Raw genomic sequence first — 17541 nt, 5'->3', positions numbered from 1 at the left:
TTCAAAATAATTATTCCATTATACTACCAAGCCAGTCTACCAAATACGGTGTAAGGTCAAAATACTCTTAAAAAGTTACTTGTATTCATTTTTAAACTTCTTCCACGTTTGCGATCCCAAAGTGACATTTCTAAGATAGTTGTTAGAAGGTTAAAAGAATTCATTCTCTGCCTCTTTCTCAGGAACATAACTTCCACAAGGGTAGGGACTTTTTTTCTTTCTTTCTTTCTTTCATTGCTGTTAATCTAACGCTGAGACGCTCAACAAATATTTGTTGAATGAGTAAATGAATGTCAGGGTTGAGCTATGCACTAATATCTATGAAGTCAGTCGCTCCTGGAAGAATCTCACAACCTGGTAGGCTTAGAGCAGAGTGTGACACCATCCAAAGCTTTTGGGAGCGGGTGGCGGAAGACTGGGAAGATGTATAACCCCAGGTGTGGGCACTATGGCTTTGGAGGTATCCAAGATTTGGAGCAGCCACAAGACGAGAGAGTCTCTAGTGGCTGACTGGCCACAGCTCATTCAAGTTCGAACCAAAGTGGCCAAGTTGAGCTGCAAGCTGCGAGCCCCGAGCGTTTTAAAGGCTGGAGGCTGCCTCTCAAGGTAAGAGCTTTGGATCAGCTGCTAATGTTTTTAAAAGTCGAATTCACATAGAGATTCTGGGAGACTGAAAGTGCCATCCCCAAATCCGAGAGTCAGAGGCGCATTTAGCCCCGCGTCCCGGGTACGCGGAGGTTACACTTCCCGGTGAACCTAACTTCCGGGTCCCGCTCCAGGGCCCCAGCTCCGCAGGTCAACAAGCTCCTCCCCTGCTGACCTCGCGGATGCCGTATGCTGATGGGTCGTATCTGAAGCCCCGCCCTAGCGCCGCAACCATTGGTAACTCCAAGCTTCCACTCCCGCGCCAGCCGAGAGATTCTCGGCTTCTTATTGGACTATCAGCTTTCAATCGGAGAGGTCTTTGAACTTCAGTTTTCAGGTGGCGCTGGCCATTGGTGGACAGGATGGGGGCGGGGCCTGAGGTTTTTGCCGGTACCGTCTGGGGGTAAGGTAAGGAACTAGAGCAGAACCCCGCGACTGAGCTGCTTTGAGTCTACTCTTGCTCCTCTCCCCGCCCCCGCGGGTATGTCCCCGCGAGACCCCACGCCCCGTCCCGGCGCCTGCCCAAGTGCGCCTGCGCAGCAACAGCCACCGGCCCGAGTGCCCCTTCCCCTCTTCCACCGCACCTTTTCCCTTCCCCCCCGCCCCCTCCTTGCCTTGCCACCCTGTCCCGACCCCTAAAGGCCCTTTCGTGGGGTCTCCCCAGTCCCGATCCTTCCCCCACCCCGTCCCCCATCCCTCAGGATCCTGGCTCCCCAGCCGCAAGGGCTGCGCCCCCGTGAGCCGCGATGTGCGTCCTCTCAGAGCCTGTGGGCCTCACTGCCCTCCGTTTCCTCCACACAGGCGCCCCCCTCCTTCAGAATGACGCTGGACGTGGGACCAGAGGATGAGCTGCCCGACTGGGCTGCGGCCAAGGAGTTTTACCAGAAGTATGACCCTAAGGACGTCATTGGCAGGTGAGGCCGCGCCCAGTGAAATGGAGGTCTTGAGAGGTCAGGTCCTAGGCAGGATACACAGTTCCCTCTGAGGGCTGAGAGTTCTAAATCATAAGGGTTAGTGGGGAGCAGAGGAACGTTTAGTGACTAGACTCATTTGTTCTGGGTTAATCCCCATTTTTCCACAAATTCATTCATTTATGTATTCGACGAACAATTCAAGCACCTACTGTGCCAGGCACAAAGGTGAACACAGGGAGCATCGAACAGATGTTTATGCTCTGGAGGTACTCCAAGTGAAGTGACTAAAAGATATATGAAAAAGTATCAGGCTATGTAGAAAGTGCTGCAGGGTCTCAGAAAACCACAGCTTCCCAGAAGGGGTGATATTTGGGTCTTGAAGGATGAGCAGGAGTTCAGCACACAACAAATAGAAGGAAAGCCCCACTTGTAGAGGCAGTGGCAGATACATTTATACATGAGGGTTTTCTAGGCACATACAATGTGCTGGGTGCACTGTGCTAGGCACTGGAGATGTAAGAACTATCTTACAAGGTTTCTGTTCTCCCGGAGTTTCTATTCTAGCGGTAGAGAAAGACCGTAAACAGGAAAGCAAGTTAAAGTTCAGTGTCAGTGCTAGGGAGAAAATGAAGAGGGTGATGGAACAAGAGTAATTAATGGAGCTGAGACTTAGAGCATGAGAATGAACAAATCATGAACTGAGGCAGGATATATTCCAGGCAGAGGGAATGGCAAGAGACGGGCCTATTCACAACACAGATAGAAGATCATAGTGGCTAGAATACGATGTGAGTGGAAGAAGGGGGAGGAAATTAAGTTGGAGAGGTAAATAGAGGTTGGATTGTGTAGAGCCTTGGGCCAAAATAAGAAATTTAAATTTTGGAGTTCCCATCCTGGCTCAGCGGAAACAAATCTGACTAGTATCCATGAGGACGATGGTTCGATCCCTGGCCTCGATCAGCGGGTTAAGGATCCGGAATTGCCATGAGCTGTGGTGTGGGTCGCAGACGCGGCTCAGATCTGGCATTGCTGTGACTGTGATGTAGGCCGGTGGCTAGAGCTCCGATTCGACCCCTAGCCTGGGAGCCTCCATGCACTGTGGATGTGGCCCTAAAAAAAACACCAATTAAAAAAAAAAAAAAGAATTAAAATTTTATTCTAGTGACACTGGTATCTTCAAGCAGGGTACTAGCATGATCTGACTTAAATTTCTGTGATTTGGGACCTAGTAACATCCTAGTAACATGCCTCAGTTTCTCCACTGTAAATGGGGGATAAAAATAGATCCTGCCTTGTAGGTTGCTGTGAGGATGGAAAGGGTTAATATGATACTGTTGGAACATGGTAAGTGCTCAATACAGGTGTGTTGTTACATTTTAAAAGATCATTCTGGGAGTTCCTGCTGTGGCACAGCCAGTTAAGGATCCTGCATTGTCTCTGGTGGTATGGGTTCAATCCCTAGCCCAGAAACTTCCACATGTTGCGGATGAGGCCCCCCCCCCCAAATCCTTTGTTAAAAAAATAAAAAAACTGGAGTTCCTGTCGTGGTGCAGTGAAAACAAATCTGACTAGGAACCATGAGGTTGCGGGTTCAATCCCTGGCCTTGCTCAGTGGGTTACGGATCCAGTGTTGCTGTGAGCTGTGGCATAGGTTGCAGACATAGCTCAGATCCCACGTTTCTGTGGCTGTGGAGTAGGCTGGCAGCTGTATTAGACCCCTAACCTGGGAACCTCCATATGCCATGGGTGCAGCCCTAAAAAGACCAAAAAAAAAAAAAAAAAAAATCCTTCTGGCTCTTATGTGGAAAGTGGTTAGGAGAGAGGCAAGAATGGAAGCATAGAGACCACCTGACTAGAAAGATACCGATTCGTTCAAGTTAGCGATGGTGATGGTTTAGACCAGAGTGGCAGGGGTAAAGCTGGAGAGAAGTGGATAGATGCAGGGGATGGTTTGAAGGGATATAGTTTCCTGAGGACTTGGATATGGACCAAGAGGGAAATGGAAGGAAACAAGTATCACGTCCAAGGTTTGGATTTGTGTGGCTGAAGAAATGAAGAAGATTGGGGAGGGGTGAGCAAATCAAGAGTTCCATTTTGACCTGCCGGAGGCGGGGGTGGGAAGAGTTCCGTTTTGAAAATGTTAAATCCTGTCGGAATTGTCAAGGAGGCCTTTTGAATCTGGAACACAAAGGAGAGAGCTGGGCTAGAGCTGTAAATTTGGGAGGCATCGTTGGATTTGGCAAGAGAAATGTAGGCAAGTGAGAGAGGCCCAGGCTCAGAACCTGGGGTATGTCACCGTTAAGGGATTAGAGAAGGGGGAGACACCATCTGTGAGTTAGAAAGAAAGACACAAGACGAATGTGCTTCTGGAAGGTTGGCATGGTCTGCTGTGACGCATGCTGCAGAGGCCAGGAAACCTGATGGGAGTGTGACCAATAAGACTTATTCAGGGTGTTCCTGCTGTGGCGCAATGGCATCGGCGGTTTCTTTGCAGAAGCAGAATGCAGTTTCAGTCCCCCATTGGGGTAGAGGATCAGGTGTTACCCAAGCAGAGGAACTTCATATGCTGCAGGGCAGCCAAAAAAAAAAGAAAAGGATTTGCCCAGGAGTTTCTGTTGTGGCTCCCCAGTTAAGGACATGACTTTGTCTCCGTGAGGATAAGGGTTTGATCACTGGCTTGGCTCAATGGATTAAGAATCTGGCGTTACTGAAGGTTGCAGTGTAAATTGCAGATGAGGCCCGAATCTGGTGTTGCTGTGGCTGTGGTGTAGGCCACAGCTGCAGCTCCAGTTCCACCCTTGGTATATGGATGTTCTCAGGCTGGGGATTGAATCTGGGCATTTGTGACCTATGCCACAGCTGTGGCAATGCCAGATCCTTAACCCACTGTGCTGGGCGGGGGATCAAACTGGCAACACTGCAGAGAGAAGCTGGATCAGTAACCCACTGCATCACAGTGGGAGCTCCATGTTCAGACTCCTATATAGCACATGGAGATTTCAAAAAAGGCTATTGGAATCAGGAGTTGTGGAGGTAGGGCAAGGCTTGAGATGGTACAGCAGGAGTTATTTGCACATAGTTGGTATTTATTTATTTATTTATTTATTTATTGGCTTTTGTCTTTTTTGTTGTTGTTGTTGTTGTTATTGTTGCTATTTCTTGGGCCGCTCCCGCGGCATATGGAGGTTCCCAGGCTAGGGGTCGAATCGGAGCTGTAGCCACCGGCCCACGCCAGAGCCACAGCAACGCGGGATCCGAGCCGAGTCTGCAACCTACACCACAGCTCACGGCAACGCTGGATCCTTAACCCACTGAGCAAGGGCAGGGATTGAACCCGCAACCTCATGGTTCCTAGTCGGATTCGTTAACCACTGCGCCACGACGGGAACTCCCCACATAGTTGGTATTTAAAGGGAGGCAATATGGGGAAAAAAACCCAAGAAATTCTGAGTGCATTCCACAGGTCACTATAAGGTTGACAGTATTAGGTATCATTTAAAAAGAGAACAGGAGTTCCCGTTGTGGCGCAGTGGTTAACGAATCTGACTAGGAACCATGAGGTTGCGGGTTCAGTCCCTACCCTTGCTCAGTGGGTTAACGATCCGGCCTTGCCGTGAGCTGTGGTGTAGGTTGCAGACGTGGCTCGGATCCCGCGTTGCTGTGGCTCTGGCGTAGGCCGGTGGCTACAGCTCCGATTCGACCCCTAGCCTGGGAACCTCCATATGCCGAGGGAGTGGCCCAAGAAATAGCAAAAAGACAAAAAAAAAAAAAAAGAGAACAGTTGCTCTAGGGGTACCTCTGAGAAATGAGAGAACACTTAGAACTTACTGGAAAAAAAAATTTTTTTTTTTGAAAGCTGGTGCCTTAGGGACATGGAAGCTCCATAAGGCTTTTTTTTTTTTTTTTTTCATTACTCAAATGAATTTATCACATCTGTAGTTGTATAATGATCATAACAATCCAATTTCACAGGATTTCCATCCCACAACCCAAGCACATTCCCCCACCCCCAAACTGTCTCCTCTGGAGACCATAAGTTTTTCAATGTCTGTGCGTCAGCATCTGTTCTGCAAAGAAGTTCAGTCTGTCCTTTTTTCAGATTCCACATGTCAGTGAAAGCATTTGATGTTGATGTCTCATTGTATGGCTGACTTCACTTAGCATGATAATTGCTAGGTCCATCCATGTTGCTAAAAATGCCAGAATTTTGTTCCTCTTAATGGCTGAGTAATACTCCATTGTGTAGATGTACCACAGCTTCTTGATCCACTCCTCTGTCGATGGACATTTAGGTTGTTTCCATGTCTTGGCTATTGTAATGGTGCTGCAGTGAACATTGGAGTACATGTGTCTTTGTGAGTCGTGGTTTTCTCTGGATAGATGCCCAGGAGTGGGATTGCTGGATCAAATGGCAGTTCTATGTTTAGTTTTCTGAGGAATCTCCATACTGCTTCCCACAGTGATTGCACCAGTTTACAATCCCACCAGCAGTGTACTAGGGTTCCTTTTTCTCCACACCCTCTCTAGCACTTCTTGTTTGTAGACTTTTGGATGATGGCCATTCTGGCTGGTGTAAGGTGGTACCTCATCGTGGTTTTGATTTGCATTTCTCTAATAATGAGTGATGTTGAACATCTTTGCATGTGTTTTTTGGCCCTCTCTATGTCTTCTCTGGAGAACTGTCTGTTTAGATCTTCTGCCCATTTTTGGATGGGGTTGTTTGTTTTTTTGGTATGGAGCTGCAGAAGGTGTTTATAAGTTTTAGAGATTGATCCCTTGTCAGTTGATTCACTTGCAAAGATTTTTCTCCCATTCTGTGGGTTGTCTTTTTGTTTTGTTTAGGGTTTCCTTTGCCTTGCAGAAACTTTTAAGTTTGATTAGGTCCCATTTGTTTATTTTTGTTTTTATTGTCAGTGCTCTAAGAGGTGGATCTGAGAAGATGTTGCTGTCTTTTATGTCAGAGTGTGTTTGGCCTGTGTTTTCCTCTAAGAGTTTTATAGTGTCTGGTCTTATATCTAGGTCTTTAATCCATTTGGAGTTTATTTTTGTGTATGGTGTTAGGGAGTGTTCTCATTTCATTCTTTTCCATGCGACTGTCCAGTTTTCCCAGCACCACTTATTGAACAAGCTGTCCTTTCTCCATTGTATATTCTTGCCTCCTTGGTCATAGATTAGTTGGCTGTAGGTGCATGGGTTGAATTCTAGGCTTTCTATCCTGTTCCACTGATCTGTATTTCTGTCTTTGTGCCAATACCATACGTTTTGATGATTGTTGCTTTGTAGTATAGTCTGAAGTCCAGGAGCCTGATTCTTCCAGCTCCATTTTTCTTTTTCAGGATGTCTTTGGCTATTCTGGGTCTTTTGTGCTTCCAAACAAACTTTAAAATATTTTGTTCAAGTTCTGTGAAAAATGTCCTTGGTAATTTGATAGGGATTACATTGAATCTGTAGATTGCCTTAGGTAGTATAGTCATTTTGATAATATTAACTCTTCCAATCCACGAGCATGGTATATTTTTCCATCTATTTGTGTCATCTTTGATTTCTTTCATCAGTGTCTTATAGTTTTCAGAGTACAAGTCTTTTGTCTCTTTAGGTAGTTTTACTCCTAGGTATTTTATTTTTTTGGATGCGATGGTAAATGGGATTGCTTCCCTAATTTCTCTTTCTGCTCTTTCATTGTTAGTGTATAGAAATGCCGTCGATTTCTGTGTATTAATTTTGTATCCTGCGACTTTGCCAAATTCGTGGATGAGCTCTAACAGTTTTCTGGTAGAGTCTTTAGGATTCTCTAGGTATAGTATCATGTCATCTGCAAATAGTGATAGTTTTACTGCTTCCTTTTCAATTTGGATTCCTTTTATTTCCTTTACTTCTCTGATTGCCATGGCTAGGACTTCCAGAACTATGTTGAAGAGTAGTGGTGAGAGCGGACATCCTTGTCTTATTCCTGATCTCAGGAGGAATTCTTTCAGCTTTTCACCATTGAGAATGTTTGCTGTGGCTTTGTCATATATGGGCTTTATTATGTTGAGGTAGGTTCCCGCTATGCCCACTTCCTGAAGGGTTTTCATCAGAAATGGGTGTTGGATTTTGTCAAAGACTTTTTCAGCTTCTATTGAGAGGATCATATGGTTTTTATTCTTCAGTTTGTTAATGTGGTGTATCACACTGATGGATTTGCAGATATCAAAGAACCCTTGGATCCCTGGGATAAATCCCACTTGATCATGACGTATAATCCTTTTAATGTATTGTTGGGTGCGGTTTGCTAGTATTTTGTTGAGGATTTTTGCATCGATGTTCATCAGTGAAATTGGCCTGTAGTTTTCTTTTTTTGTGGTATCTTTGTCTGGTTTTGGTATGAGGGTGATGGTGGCCTCATAGAATGAGTTTGGGAGTATCCCTTCCTCTGCAATTTTTTGAAATAGTTTCAGAAGGAGAGGTGTTAGCTCTTCTCTAAATGTTTGATAGAATTCGCCTGTGAAGCCATCTGGTCCTGGATGTTTGTTTGTTGGAAGTTTTTTAATCACAGTTTCAATTTCAGTTCTTGTGATTGGTCCATTCATCTTTTCTATTTCATTTTGGTTTAGTCTTGGAAGATTGTACTTTTCTAAGACTTTGTCCATTTCTTCTAGGTTTTCCGTTTTATTGGTGTATAGTTGCATATAGTAGTCTCTTACGATCCTTTGTATTTCTGTAGGAAAAAATTTTTTAACTCAGTGAATTGTATTACACTTGTAGTTGTACAATGATCATCACAACCCAATTTTATACCATTTCCATCCCCAACCCCAGCGCATTCCCCCCGCCCCAGACCTGTCTCCTGTGGAAACCATAAGTTTTTCGAAGTCTGTGAGTCAGTATCTGTTCTGCAAAGAGGTTCATTGTGTCCTTTTTTTAGATTCCACATGTAAGTGATAGCATTTGATGTTGGTGTCTCCCTGTCTGACTAACCTCACTTAGCATGATAATTTAGGTCCATCCATGTTGCTGCAAATGCCGTTATTTCTCTCCTTTTAACGGCTGAGTAATATTCCATTGTGGGTATGTACCACAGCTTCTTGATCCACTCCTCTGTGGATGGGCATTTAGGTTGTTTCCATGTTTTGGCTATTTATTGTTTGCAGACTTCTTGATGACGGCCATTCTGGTGGGTGTAAGGTGGTACCTCATAGTGGTTTTGATTTGCATTTCTCTAATAATGAGTGATGTTGAACATGTTTTCATGTGTTTTTTGGCCATCTGTATGGAAAAAAAAAATTGGTGCTTTTTAGAGCCACACCTGCGGCATATGGAGGTTCCCAGGCTAGGGATCCCTCTGGCTTACATCAGAGCCACAGCAACATGGATGGGATCTGAGCCGTGTCTGCGACCTACACCACAGCTCATGGATATGCCGGATCCTTAGCCCACTGAGCGAGGCCAGGGATCAAACCTGCGTCCTCATGGATGCTATTTGGGTTTGTTAACCACTGAGCCACAATGGGAGCTCCTGTATGCGGAAAATTTTAACTAGGACGTTTTTAAGCACCAAAAGACCTGATGGGGACTGTTTTAAGAAGCTAATTCTCTCGGAGTTCCTGTCGTGGCGCAGTGGTTAACGAATCTGACTAGGAACCATGAGGTTGCGAGTTCGGTCCCTGCCCTTGCTCAGTGGGTTAACGATCCGGTGTTGCTGTGAGCTGTGGTGTAGGTCGCAGACGCGGCTCGGACTCCGAGTTGCTGTGGCTCTGGCGTAGGCCGGTGGCTACAGCTCCGATTCGACCCCTAGCCTGGGAACCTCCATATGCCGCGGGAGCGGCCCAAGAAATAGCAGCAACAGCAACAACAACAACAAAAAAAGACAAAAGACAAAAAAAAAAAGGAAGCTAATTCTCTAGAGTTCCCTTGTGGCTCCATGGGTTTAGGATCTGGCATTGTCATTGCAGAGGCTCAGGTGGCTGCTGTAGGGTGGGTCTGATCCCTGGCCAGGGAACCTTCACATGCCATGAGCACAGCAAAAAGAAGAAACTAACTGTCAAAGCCATGTGACAGATGGGCTGCAGTGGTTGAGATTAGCAGAAGGAAGATCAGTTAGGAGGTCGTCATGGCTGTGGGGGTGGAGTACTAGGAAACAGACCTGAGCAAAACACAGGACGGACTGGACGGGTTGGATGTGGTAGATTGTGAGGAAGAGGGACAAGGCAAGAATGGTACCTGGGTTTCTAGTTTGGGAGTCTGAATGAATGGCATTGCTGTTAATTGAGATCAGCAATTGAGGAGCTAGTTTCAGGGGAAGGGGAAGGGTTCAGCAGACACTGTGAAAGTGAGATGTCTCTAGGGCCCTCGTAGCCATTCATTCAGTCCGACGTGTTGGCCTGATGCTTAGGGCAGACATGAACGCTGACGTCAGGGAGGCGGATAAGAGGGAGAATGTGTATAGCCTGAGAACAGAGCCAAGGATGGGGTCCTGGGGAAGTCTTAACATTTAAGGGGTGGGCAGAGAACAAGGTAGTGGGGTGTATCAACAGGGAGAATTGGAGTCCAAAGACCCTGGTAGATAGTGATGTTACAGGAAGTTCCTGTTGTTGCCGGGAGCTGTGGGTGTAGGTCACAGACACAGCTCGGATCCCGCTTTGCTGTGGCTGTGGCATAGGCCAGTGGCTGCAGCTCCGACTTTAGCCCTAACCTGGAACTTCCATATGCTGTGTGTGCTGCCCTAAAAAGACAAAAAAAAAAAGTTTGGTCATATTACATAGTAGGAAGGCTTAATTAAGAAGGAATGCTCTCTGGAGTTCCCGTCGTGGTGCAGTGGAAACGAATCTGACTAGGAACCATGAGGTTGTGGGTTCAGTCCCTGGTTTTGCTCAACTAAGGATATGGCGTTGCCATGAGCTGTGGTGTAGGCTGTAGATACGGCTTGGATCTGGCGTGGCTGTGGCTGTGTGGTAGGCTGGCCACTGTAGCTCTGATTGATTTGACCCCCAGCCTGGGAACCGGGTGTGGCCCTAAAAAGCAAAAAGAAAAACAAGGAATGCTCTTCCAGGTAAAATGCTACGGATGGGACATCTGAGAATGGAGTGGCCCCTTCCTCCTGGAGAATAAACAAAGAATTGCTAGAAGTAGCATTCACTTTGGCTCTTAAAGCAGAGATTCTTAGCTGGCTGACTTCAGAGGATCTTTGAGCCCCCTGAAATGATAAAAACATTGGATACATGTGGCAGAGGTTTCCAGCTTTCCACAAATTCTGAGAGCTGCATTAAAAGATGAGTAGTAATGAGACTAGGGACCTCAAACTCAGGTGCCCTTGGTGGTTGGGCAGGAAATTAAAACTGTGACGTGGCCAAGAGTAAAACAATAGGAAGTGGTGAGCTTTGTGGCAGCTGGAGGGTGCTTGATTCACCTAAGATAATGTGAATTCAGATTTGTTAAGAACAGTGCACATATTCTTGGGCTGCATTTGGCTAGAGGGTCAATAGTTCACATCCACTCATTGAACCAGAGATGTGGGTGACAGGCGTTGTGAGCAAAAGGAGTTACACAAAGGCAAGGAGGCACAGGAGCACAGCAGTAAGGTGACGTGGGGCCAGGGAACCAGCACGTGAAATGTGGTGTGAGGTCAAATCCTGGAGAGATTTGCATTTTATTTATTTATTTTTTGCTTTTTTTGGGCCGCACTCGCCACATATGGAGGTTCCCAGGCTAGGGGTTGAATCGAAGCTATAGTCACCAGCCTACATCACAGCCACAGCAACACAGGATCCGAGCCACGTCTGCGATCTACACCACAGCTCGCGGCAATGCCGGATCCTTAACCCACTGAGCAAGGCCAGGGATCCAACCCTCTACCTCATGGTTCCTGGTCAGATTCGTTTCCGCTGCGTGGCAATAGGAACTCCGAGATTTGCATCTTAGCCTGAGGTACTTACAGGATCGTATGGAGTCGGCAACTGAGCCCAAGCAAGGAAGTCCCTGCCTAGGACCTTGTCTTTATGACACCAGTGGGCTTTCCTTGCTCCACCTCATTTATGCCTTTCAGCATCCCTTCAAGATGATGATGGCCACATTTCAGAGCTGGTGAAGTGGAAGCCCAGAGACCTTATGTCAGCCGGTCACTTAGAGGTTAATTAGTGACAGATTTGGGGCTTGGCCCAAGATCTCCTCCTTCCCGACTTTGGTCTTCCGGTCGGTGGCCCAGGATTTATTTGGTGCTTCCTTCACGCAAGGTTTTATTGGGGGTAACCATGGAAGTGGGTCATTTCTTCCCGCTTTCACCTTGCAGGGTTCCAGGGCCCGGGGCAGGTTCTTGGGCTCAGTGCCTACACTTAGCCACGGAGAGGGTGGCAGAGACTGGATGTGAACCCCCGACCCCGGCCTGCCCGCCTGCCCTGTGAGCTGCCCCTTGCCGGGTGCCCACGTGGCTGGCTGAGGCTCCCAGGAGCTCCCGCAGGCCAGGGTGAGCGCCTGAGGAGGTGGCCTTGCGGAGTCTGCAGAGTCTGCAGAGTCTGGCACCATGGGCGCGAGGCCGAGTGGAGACAGCCGAGCGAGCGGGAGGCCCTGAGCCTCGCCTTGTCTGACTTTGGCAGAGGAGTGAGCTCTGTGGTCCGCCGTTGCGTGCATCGAGCTACTGGCTGTGAGTTTGCGGTGAAGATCATGGAGGTGACAGCCGAGCGCCTGAGTCCCGAGCAGCTGGAGGAGGTGCGAGAAGCCACGCGGCGAGAGACGCACATCCTTCGCCAGGTCGCCGGCCACCCCCACATCAGTGAGGCCGCATTCCCTGCTCCTGCCAGCCCACAGCCACCTCCTGCGGGCCCTGCGCCTCCCCAGCCCCTTTCCCCCAGCGCCGCCTCCACGCCTCGCCTCTGCTCCCTTCCTCCCGGCTCCGCCAGACGTCAGAGCGTGGCTGGCCTTTGGGTCCCCGCTGCCTCCTCCGGTTCTCCTTCCTTCCCAGTAACAGCCCGCTGCTGCCTCAGGGTGGAAAAGGCCCTTTAAAGTGCCCTTGCTCCTTTTCCCATCTCTGTCTCTCTGCCTCTCTGCCTCTTTCCCCAGTCACTCTCATCGATTCCTACGAGTCTTCTAGCTTCATGTTCCTGGTGTTTGACCTGTGAGTATCTCCCGGCCCCCGTGGAGAAGCCTCCTCCTCCCCTCCATGCACAGCCCCAGCCTCATGGCGCAGTGGGCCCAGGACCACCCGGCTCACACCTTCCTCCGCTCCAGCTCAGGCCCGCCTGCCATGGCCCTGGCCCTGCTCTGCAGGCGTCCTGATGGAGGCAGGTTCTTCTGGAGTCACGGTGACCAGCTAAATACAATGGGTCTTCGTGAAACTCCGTTTGAAGGGGAGAGTGTTCATGCTGGCCACGTACTGGTTCACCAGTCTCCTGTGGTTTAACACCCTCCGCTGGAGTCTGTCTCTGCCCATCAGGTCTCTTTCTGATCAGTCCGAATCTGCCAGTCCGATGTTATACGATGCTCTAATGCAGACCAGTTGCAAAGATACTTCAAAAGAGAGCGGATTGTGTAGCAAATATTTAAGAACTCCTTGGGGGGTTACCGTTGTGGCTCAATGGAAATGAACCTTACTAGTGTCTATGAGGATGCAGGTTCGATCCCTGGCCCTGCCCAGTAGGTGAAGGATCCAGTGTTGCCTTGAGCTGTGGTGTAGGTTGCAGATGTGGCTCAGCTCTGGAGTTCCTGTGGCTGTGGTGTGGGCTGGCAGCTGCAGCTCCATTTCGACCCCTAACCCGGGAACTTCCATATGCTGTAGGTGTGGCCCTAAAAAGAGCACCCCCCCCCCATAAAAAGAGAGAGGGGGAACCTTTAGGGGAAATTTACAAAGTCTTCATATTGAAATATCTCTCTGTGAAAACCAGAGGGGAGGTGGGAAGTGTCTGTCACACCCCCATGCAACTTTGCAGAACCTGATGTGTTCTTTATTTCAAGGATTGAGGCAGAGTTGCAGTTATCACGAATTTTTAAAGACAGGAGAAAATAAGCCAAATTCAGAATAAAATCCTATTTAACATTCTTGCTACTCCTCACTGAAAGTTTGGTCTGTGGTCTAAGTAGATTCACTTCACAAGGCCTTTTTTGAGTATAGCTATTCTCAGGTGGCAAGGACCTCCTGGAAATGACCATCACAAGGCCCTTATTCTTGCTAAAACTGCCCCCCCTTGTGGCACAATGCAGGTATTTCAACCGCCGACCCTTTGGGCCAAACAGCCCCTGCCATCCAGTTCCCCCTTGGAGTGGTCTGTCTCGAGACCCTTCCATTTGTCTGCAGTGGGATCTCTCTTCCACGGTATATTCTGTAAGCACTGGCTTATTTGCTTAGCTGCCACTGTGAGGTGTGCCTATCTCCCCACCATCCTGTCTGTCCCTTAGGATGCGGAAGGGGGAGCTGTTTGACTATCTCACAGAGAAGGTGGCCCTGTCAGAAAAGGAAACCAGGTAACGGCTGAGCCTGCAGCCCCCGGGGGGTGAGCAGGGAGCGGGGCCGGGGAGGGGAGAAGCAGAGGAGACTGCGCCTCCCCCAGGTCCATCATGCGGTCTCTGCTGGAGGCAGTGAGCTTTCTCCACGCCAACAACATTGTGCACCGAGACCTGAAGCCCGAGAATATTCTCCTAGATGACAACATGCAGATCCGACTTTCAGATTTTGGGTTCTCCTGCCACTTGGAACCTGGCGAGAAGCTGCGAGGTAAGGGGACCTCCCTCCCTCAGAGGCTCAGGAGACCCAGGCCTGGGGCTGGTGGGCCGCGTCTGAGAACTGAGTCCCGAGGAAAGGCGGAAAGTCAGCGAGCGCTTGCCCTCTGGGTGCAAGGCCTGGTGTGCACATCACAGTGGCCTTCCTGACCCAGGGGGGATGGGGACACACAAGGGAACAGATGGTGGCACACAACAGGCAAGGGGCCAGGCCGGGGAAGCGAGGAGGAAGGAGCACCTGATTGAGCTGTGGGGACCCACGGAGGATGGGGGCTCCTGGGCTGGGCTTGTTGCAGGAGGAAAAAGAAGGCGCGAGGGGGAGAGCAGGGCTCAGCTGCCCCTTTGGGGCCTGGTGGAGACAGGACCACACTGCTGCATAGGTGCTATGAGGAGCCTGCTGCGGCCAGACAGCACTTCTTACCCGGTGCCCTGGGACTCAGGTTCACTTAATGTCAACGCATTTGTTGTGACACACAGTTCTAGTGTAAGTGGGAAACAAAGTTCAGCTGTGGGACTCCTCAGAGCCTTTGCTGCACTACTTCCTCCCCTTCTTCGGTGGCTCTGCATTGGACTTGCCAGTAGCTGCCATTGACTGGGCACTTGGTGTGAGCGAGGCCCCACCCTGAGTCTTTACATGGCTGACTTCTCTGGATCCTCTCGACAATCTTTGAAATAGATAGTATGTGGGTCTGTTTTATAAATGGGCTTGATGAGGTGAGGTGACTTGCCCAAGGTCGCGAAGCTGGAATGTGGACTCCAGAGTTCATGCTCTTAGTCTCTGAACTTAACCCGTCGTGCAGATGCTGTGCCTCGTTTCCCTTTGGGCTTCCACATAACACTCCCCATCTTTTCCCCTGCCCACTCCATGCTCTCCATGGGCTTGGGTAATTCAGCGTTTAAAGCTGCAGGTCAGATCAGATCTCCTGCTTTTTGCTCTTCTCTCTCTCTCCTTCACGGTACATATCCTGCTCTATCATTTGTTTGCTTTCTTGTAGGCAGTGAGCTTGGTTAGGGCACGTGGAATTCACCACTGTGTCTGATATGGTGCTTGGCATATATGGTAGGTGTTCAGTAAATACTTAGTATAGGAATGAATTTCCCAAAGGAGTTATTTTTCAATTCAGGCCTATTAAGATCTGGAAGTGGGTCAGAGTTTGGACCCACTGGGTCATAGTTTGGAAATTGCCAGGATGGAAGAATTGGTGCCTGCAGTGGTAGAAGAAACTAAAAATATAGGCATAGGTGGAGTCATGGCAGGCTCTGTGCTGTAGGAGTCAAAACTTGATCCTGAGGTCATGATGGGAAGCCAGGGAAAGGTTTTAAACAAAGGGCTTACCTGGATTATGCCTTAAAAAATCCCATATTCAGGAGTCCCGTTGTGGCGCAGCGGAAACAAATCCGACTAGGAGCCCTGAGGTTGCGGGTTCAATCCCTGGCCTCACTCAGTGCGTTAAGGATCCGGCGTTGCCATGAGCTGTGGTGTAGGTCACAGATGTGGCTTGGATCTGGTGTTGCTGTGGCTGTGGCGTAGGCCAGCAGCTGTAGCTCTGATTGGACCCCTAGCCTGGGAACCTCCGCCTGCTGCAGGTGTGGCCCTAAAAAGCATTAAAAAAAAAAAAAAATCCCATATTCACACTCATTCCCCTGGGTTGAATGGTGGTTCCACTAATTGCAGTAGAGATTATAGGAGAAGGAATAGATCTGAGCGGAAAGGAATGCAGCAAAGATTGAAGTTTTGTTTTCCGTGTGTGTTTGCATGTAAAACATGGCAGTAAGTTGTGTGAGGAGTGGGTTGGCCTGGCTGGAGGGCTGGAGGAGGCAAAGGATACAGTTGGGATGGGACCTTGAGGTCACTCTAAAGATCAGGTTTTCCCAAGGCGGCCACCAGGAGCCCTGGCGGGTACTTGAATTATTCAGCAGAGCTAGGGTCTCATGCTGAGTCTTGGCAGGAGACAGGCAGGGGTGGAAGGGGAACACCTGTGGCCCTGGTGGTGTTGAGGATCCATGAGGGGGCTGGTGACATCCCATCAGTCTCAGGCCTCTCTCCCCAGAGCTGTGCGGGACTCCAGGCTATCTAGCACCGGAGATCCTCAAGTGCTCCATGGATGAAACCCACCCAGGCTACGGCAGGGAGGTTGACCTGTGAGTGTCTGGTCTCCCCCTCCCCTCCTCCTCTGTGTACCCTCCTTCGGCGCAGTTGCTCACCCCCTGGTCCCTCCCTGCTGACTCGGGTCTCTTTCCCAGCTGGGCCTGTGGGGTGATCTTGTTCACGCTCCTGGCTGGCTCGCCACCATTCTGGCACCGGCGCCAGATCCTGATGTTGCGCATGATCATGGAGGGCCAGTACCAGTTTAGTTCACCCGAATGGGACGACCGTTCCGACACCGTCAAAGACCTGGTGAGCTGGGGCTGTGAGCGGGCAGGGAGGGCGGCCCAGGAGCTGGCCCTCACGTCCCCGGCTTCCCCCTAGATCTCGAAGCTGCTGCAGGTGGATCCGGAGGAGCGCCTGACAGCTGAGCAAGCCCTCCAGCACCCGTTCTTTGAGCGCTGCCAGGGCAGCCAGCCCTGGAACCTCACCCCCCGCCAGCGGTTCCGGGTAAGCCTGAGAGTGTCAGCCTCTGGGTCTGGGCCTGCTCGTCTGTCCCATGATTTTTCTTGGATGAGGAGGGGGCCAGTGGAGCTCACACTGTCCCCCTTACCCTTCCCAGGTGGCAGTGTGGACAGTGCTGGCCGCTGGGCGGGTGGCCTTGAGCGCCCACCGTGTCCGGCCACTGACCAAGAGTGCTCTGTTGAGGGACCCCTATGCGCTGCGACCGGTGCGGCGCCTCATCGACAGCTGTGCCTTCCGGCTCTATGGACACTGGGTGAAGAAGGGTGAGCAGCAGAACCGGGCAGCTCTCTTCCAGCACCGGCCCCCTGGGCCTTTCCCCATGATGGCCCCTGAAGAGGAGGGGGACTCAGCGACTATCCCAGAGGACGAGCCCATGCTGGTGCTGGGCTAGCACTTCAGCCCTGAGGAATCCCGGGAAGCAGGACTCTCCAGGACGAGCTTTATCATTCCAGCCCCTCTGGGCTCTGGCCTCAGGCCCCCGTGCCCGGCCAGGCCCACCACTGATCATACTGTCATAGGGACCAGCCCTGTACACCCACCCCCTCTGGCCAGGGCTTTGAGAACAGAGCTGAGGTGGAAGAGAGCCACCCAGTGCGCCACGCCTGGCCTTGACAGTGCTGCCTGTGCCACATATGCAATAAAACCCGCTATACGCCAGGGAGAGCCAGCGCCCCGTGTCTGGTGTCT

General features: G+C 50.0%; 1 protein-coding gene across 3 annotated transcripts; it reads left to right on the top strand.

The window, feature by feature from the left end:
* Window positions 1-976: 976 nt before the first annotated feature.
* Window positions 977-17515, top strand: PHKG2 (phosphorylase kinase catalytic subunit gamma 2). 3 transcript variants are annotated; one of them, XM_047780042.1, is made up of 11 exons: window positions 977-1053; window positions 1447-1559; window positions 12128-12239; window positions 12591-12645; window positions 13728-13848; window positions 13923-13988; window positions 14075-14238; window positions 16295-16385; window positions 16488-16641; window positions 16714-16839; window positions 16952-17515. In XM_047780042.1, the coding sequence occupies exons 2-11, from the start codon at window positions 1465-1467 to the stop codon at window positions 17243-17245; spliced, it is 1278 nt and encodes a 425-aa protein (XP_047635998.1). In that variant the 5' UTR covers window positions 977-1053; window positions 1447-1464; the 3' UTR covers window positions 17246-17515. The 3 variants fall into 3 exon arrangements, with proteins under 3 accessions (XP_047635998.1, XP_047635999.1, XP_047635997.1); XM_047780041.1 differs by lacking the exon at window positions 977-1053 and adding an exon at window positions 1060-1126; XM_047780043.1 differs by lacking the exon at window positions 13728-13848 and having other exon boundaries at window positions 1024-1126; window positions 12128-12303.
* The last annotated feature ends 26 nt before the right edge of the window (window positions 17516-17541 follow it).

The sequence above is a fragment of the Phacochoerus africanus genome, chromosome 5 (genome assembly GCF_016906955.1).
Source record: "Phacochoerus africanus isolate WHEZ1 chromosome 5, ROS_Pafr_v1, whole genome shotgun sequence".
Lineage (NCBI taxonomy): Eukaryota > Metazoa > Chordata > Mammalia > Artiodactyla > Suidae > Phacochoerus > Phacochoerus africanus.
Note: the sequence above shows the minus strand (reverse complement) of the source record. Positions and strands in the feature narration are given on the sequence as shown.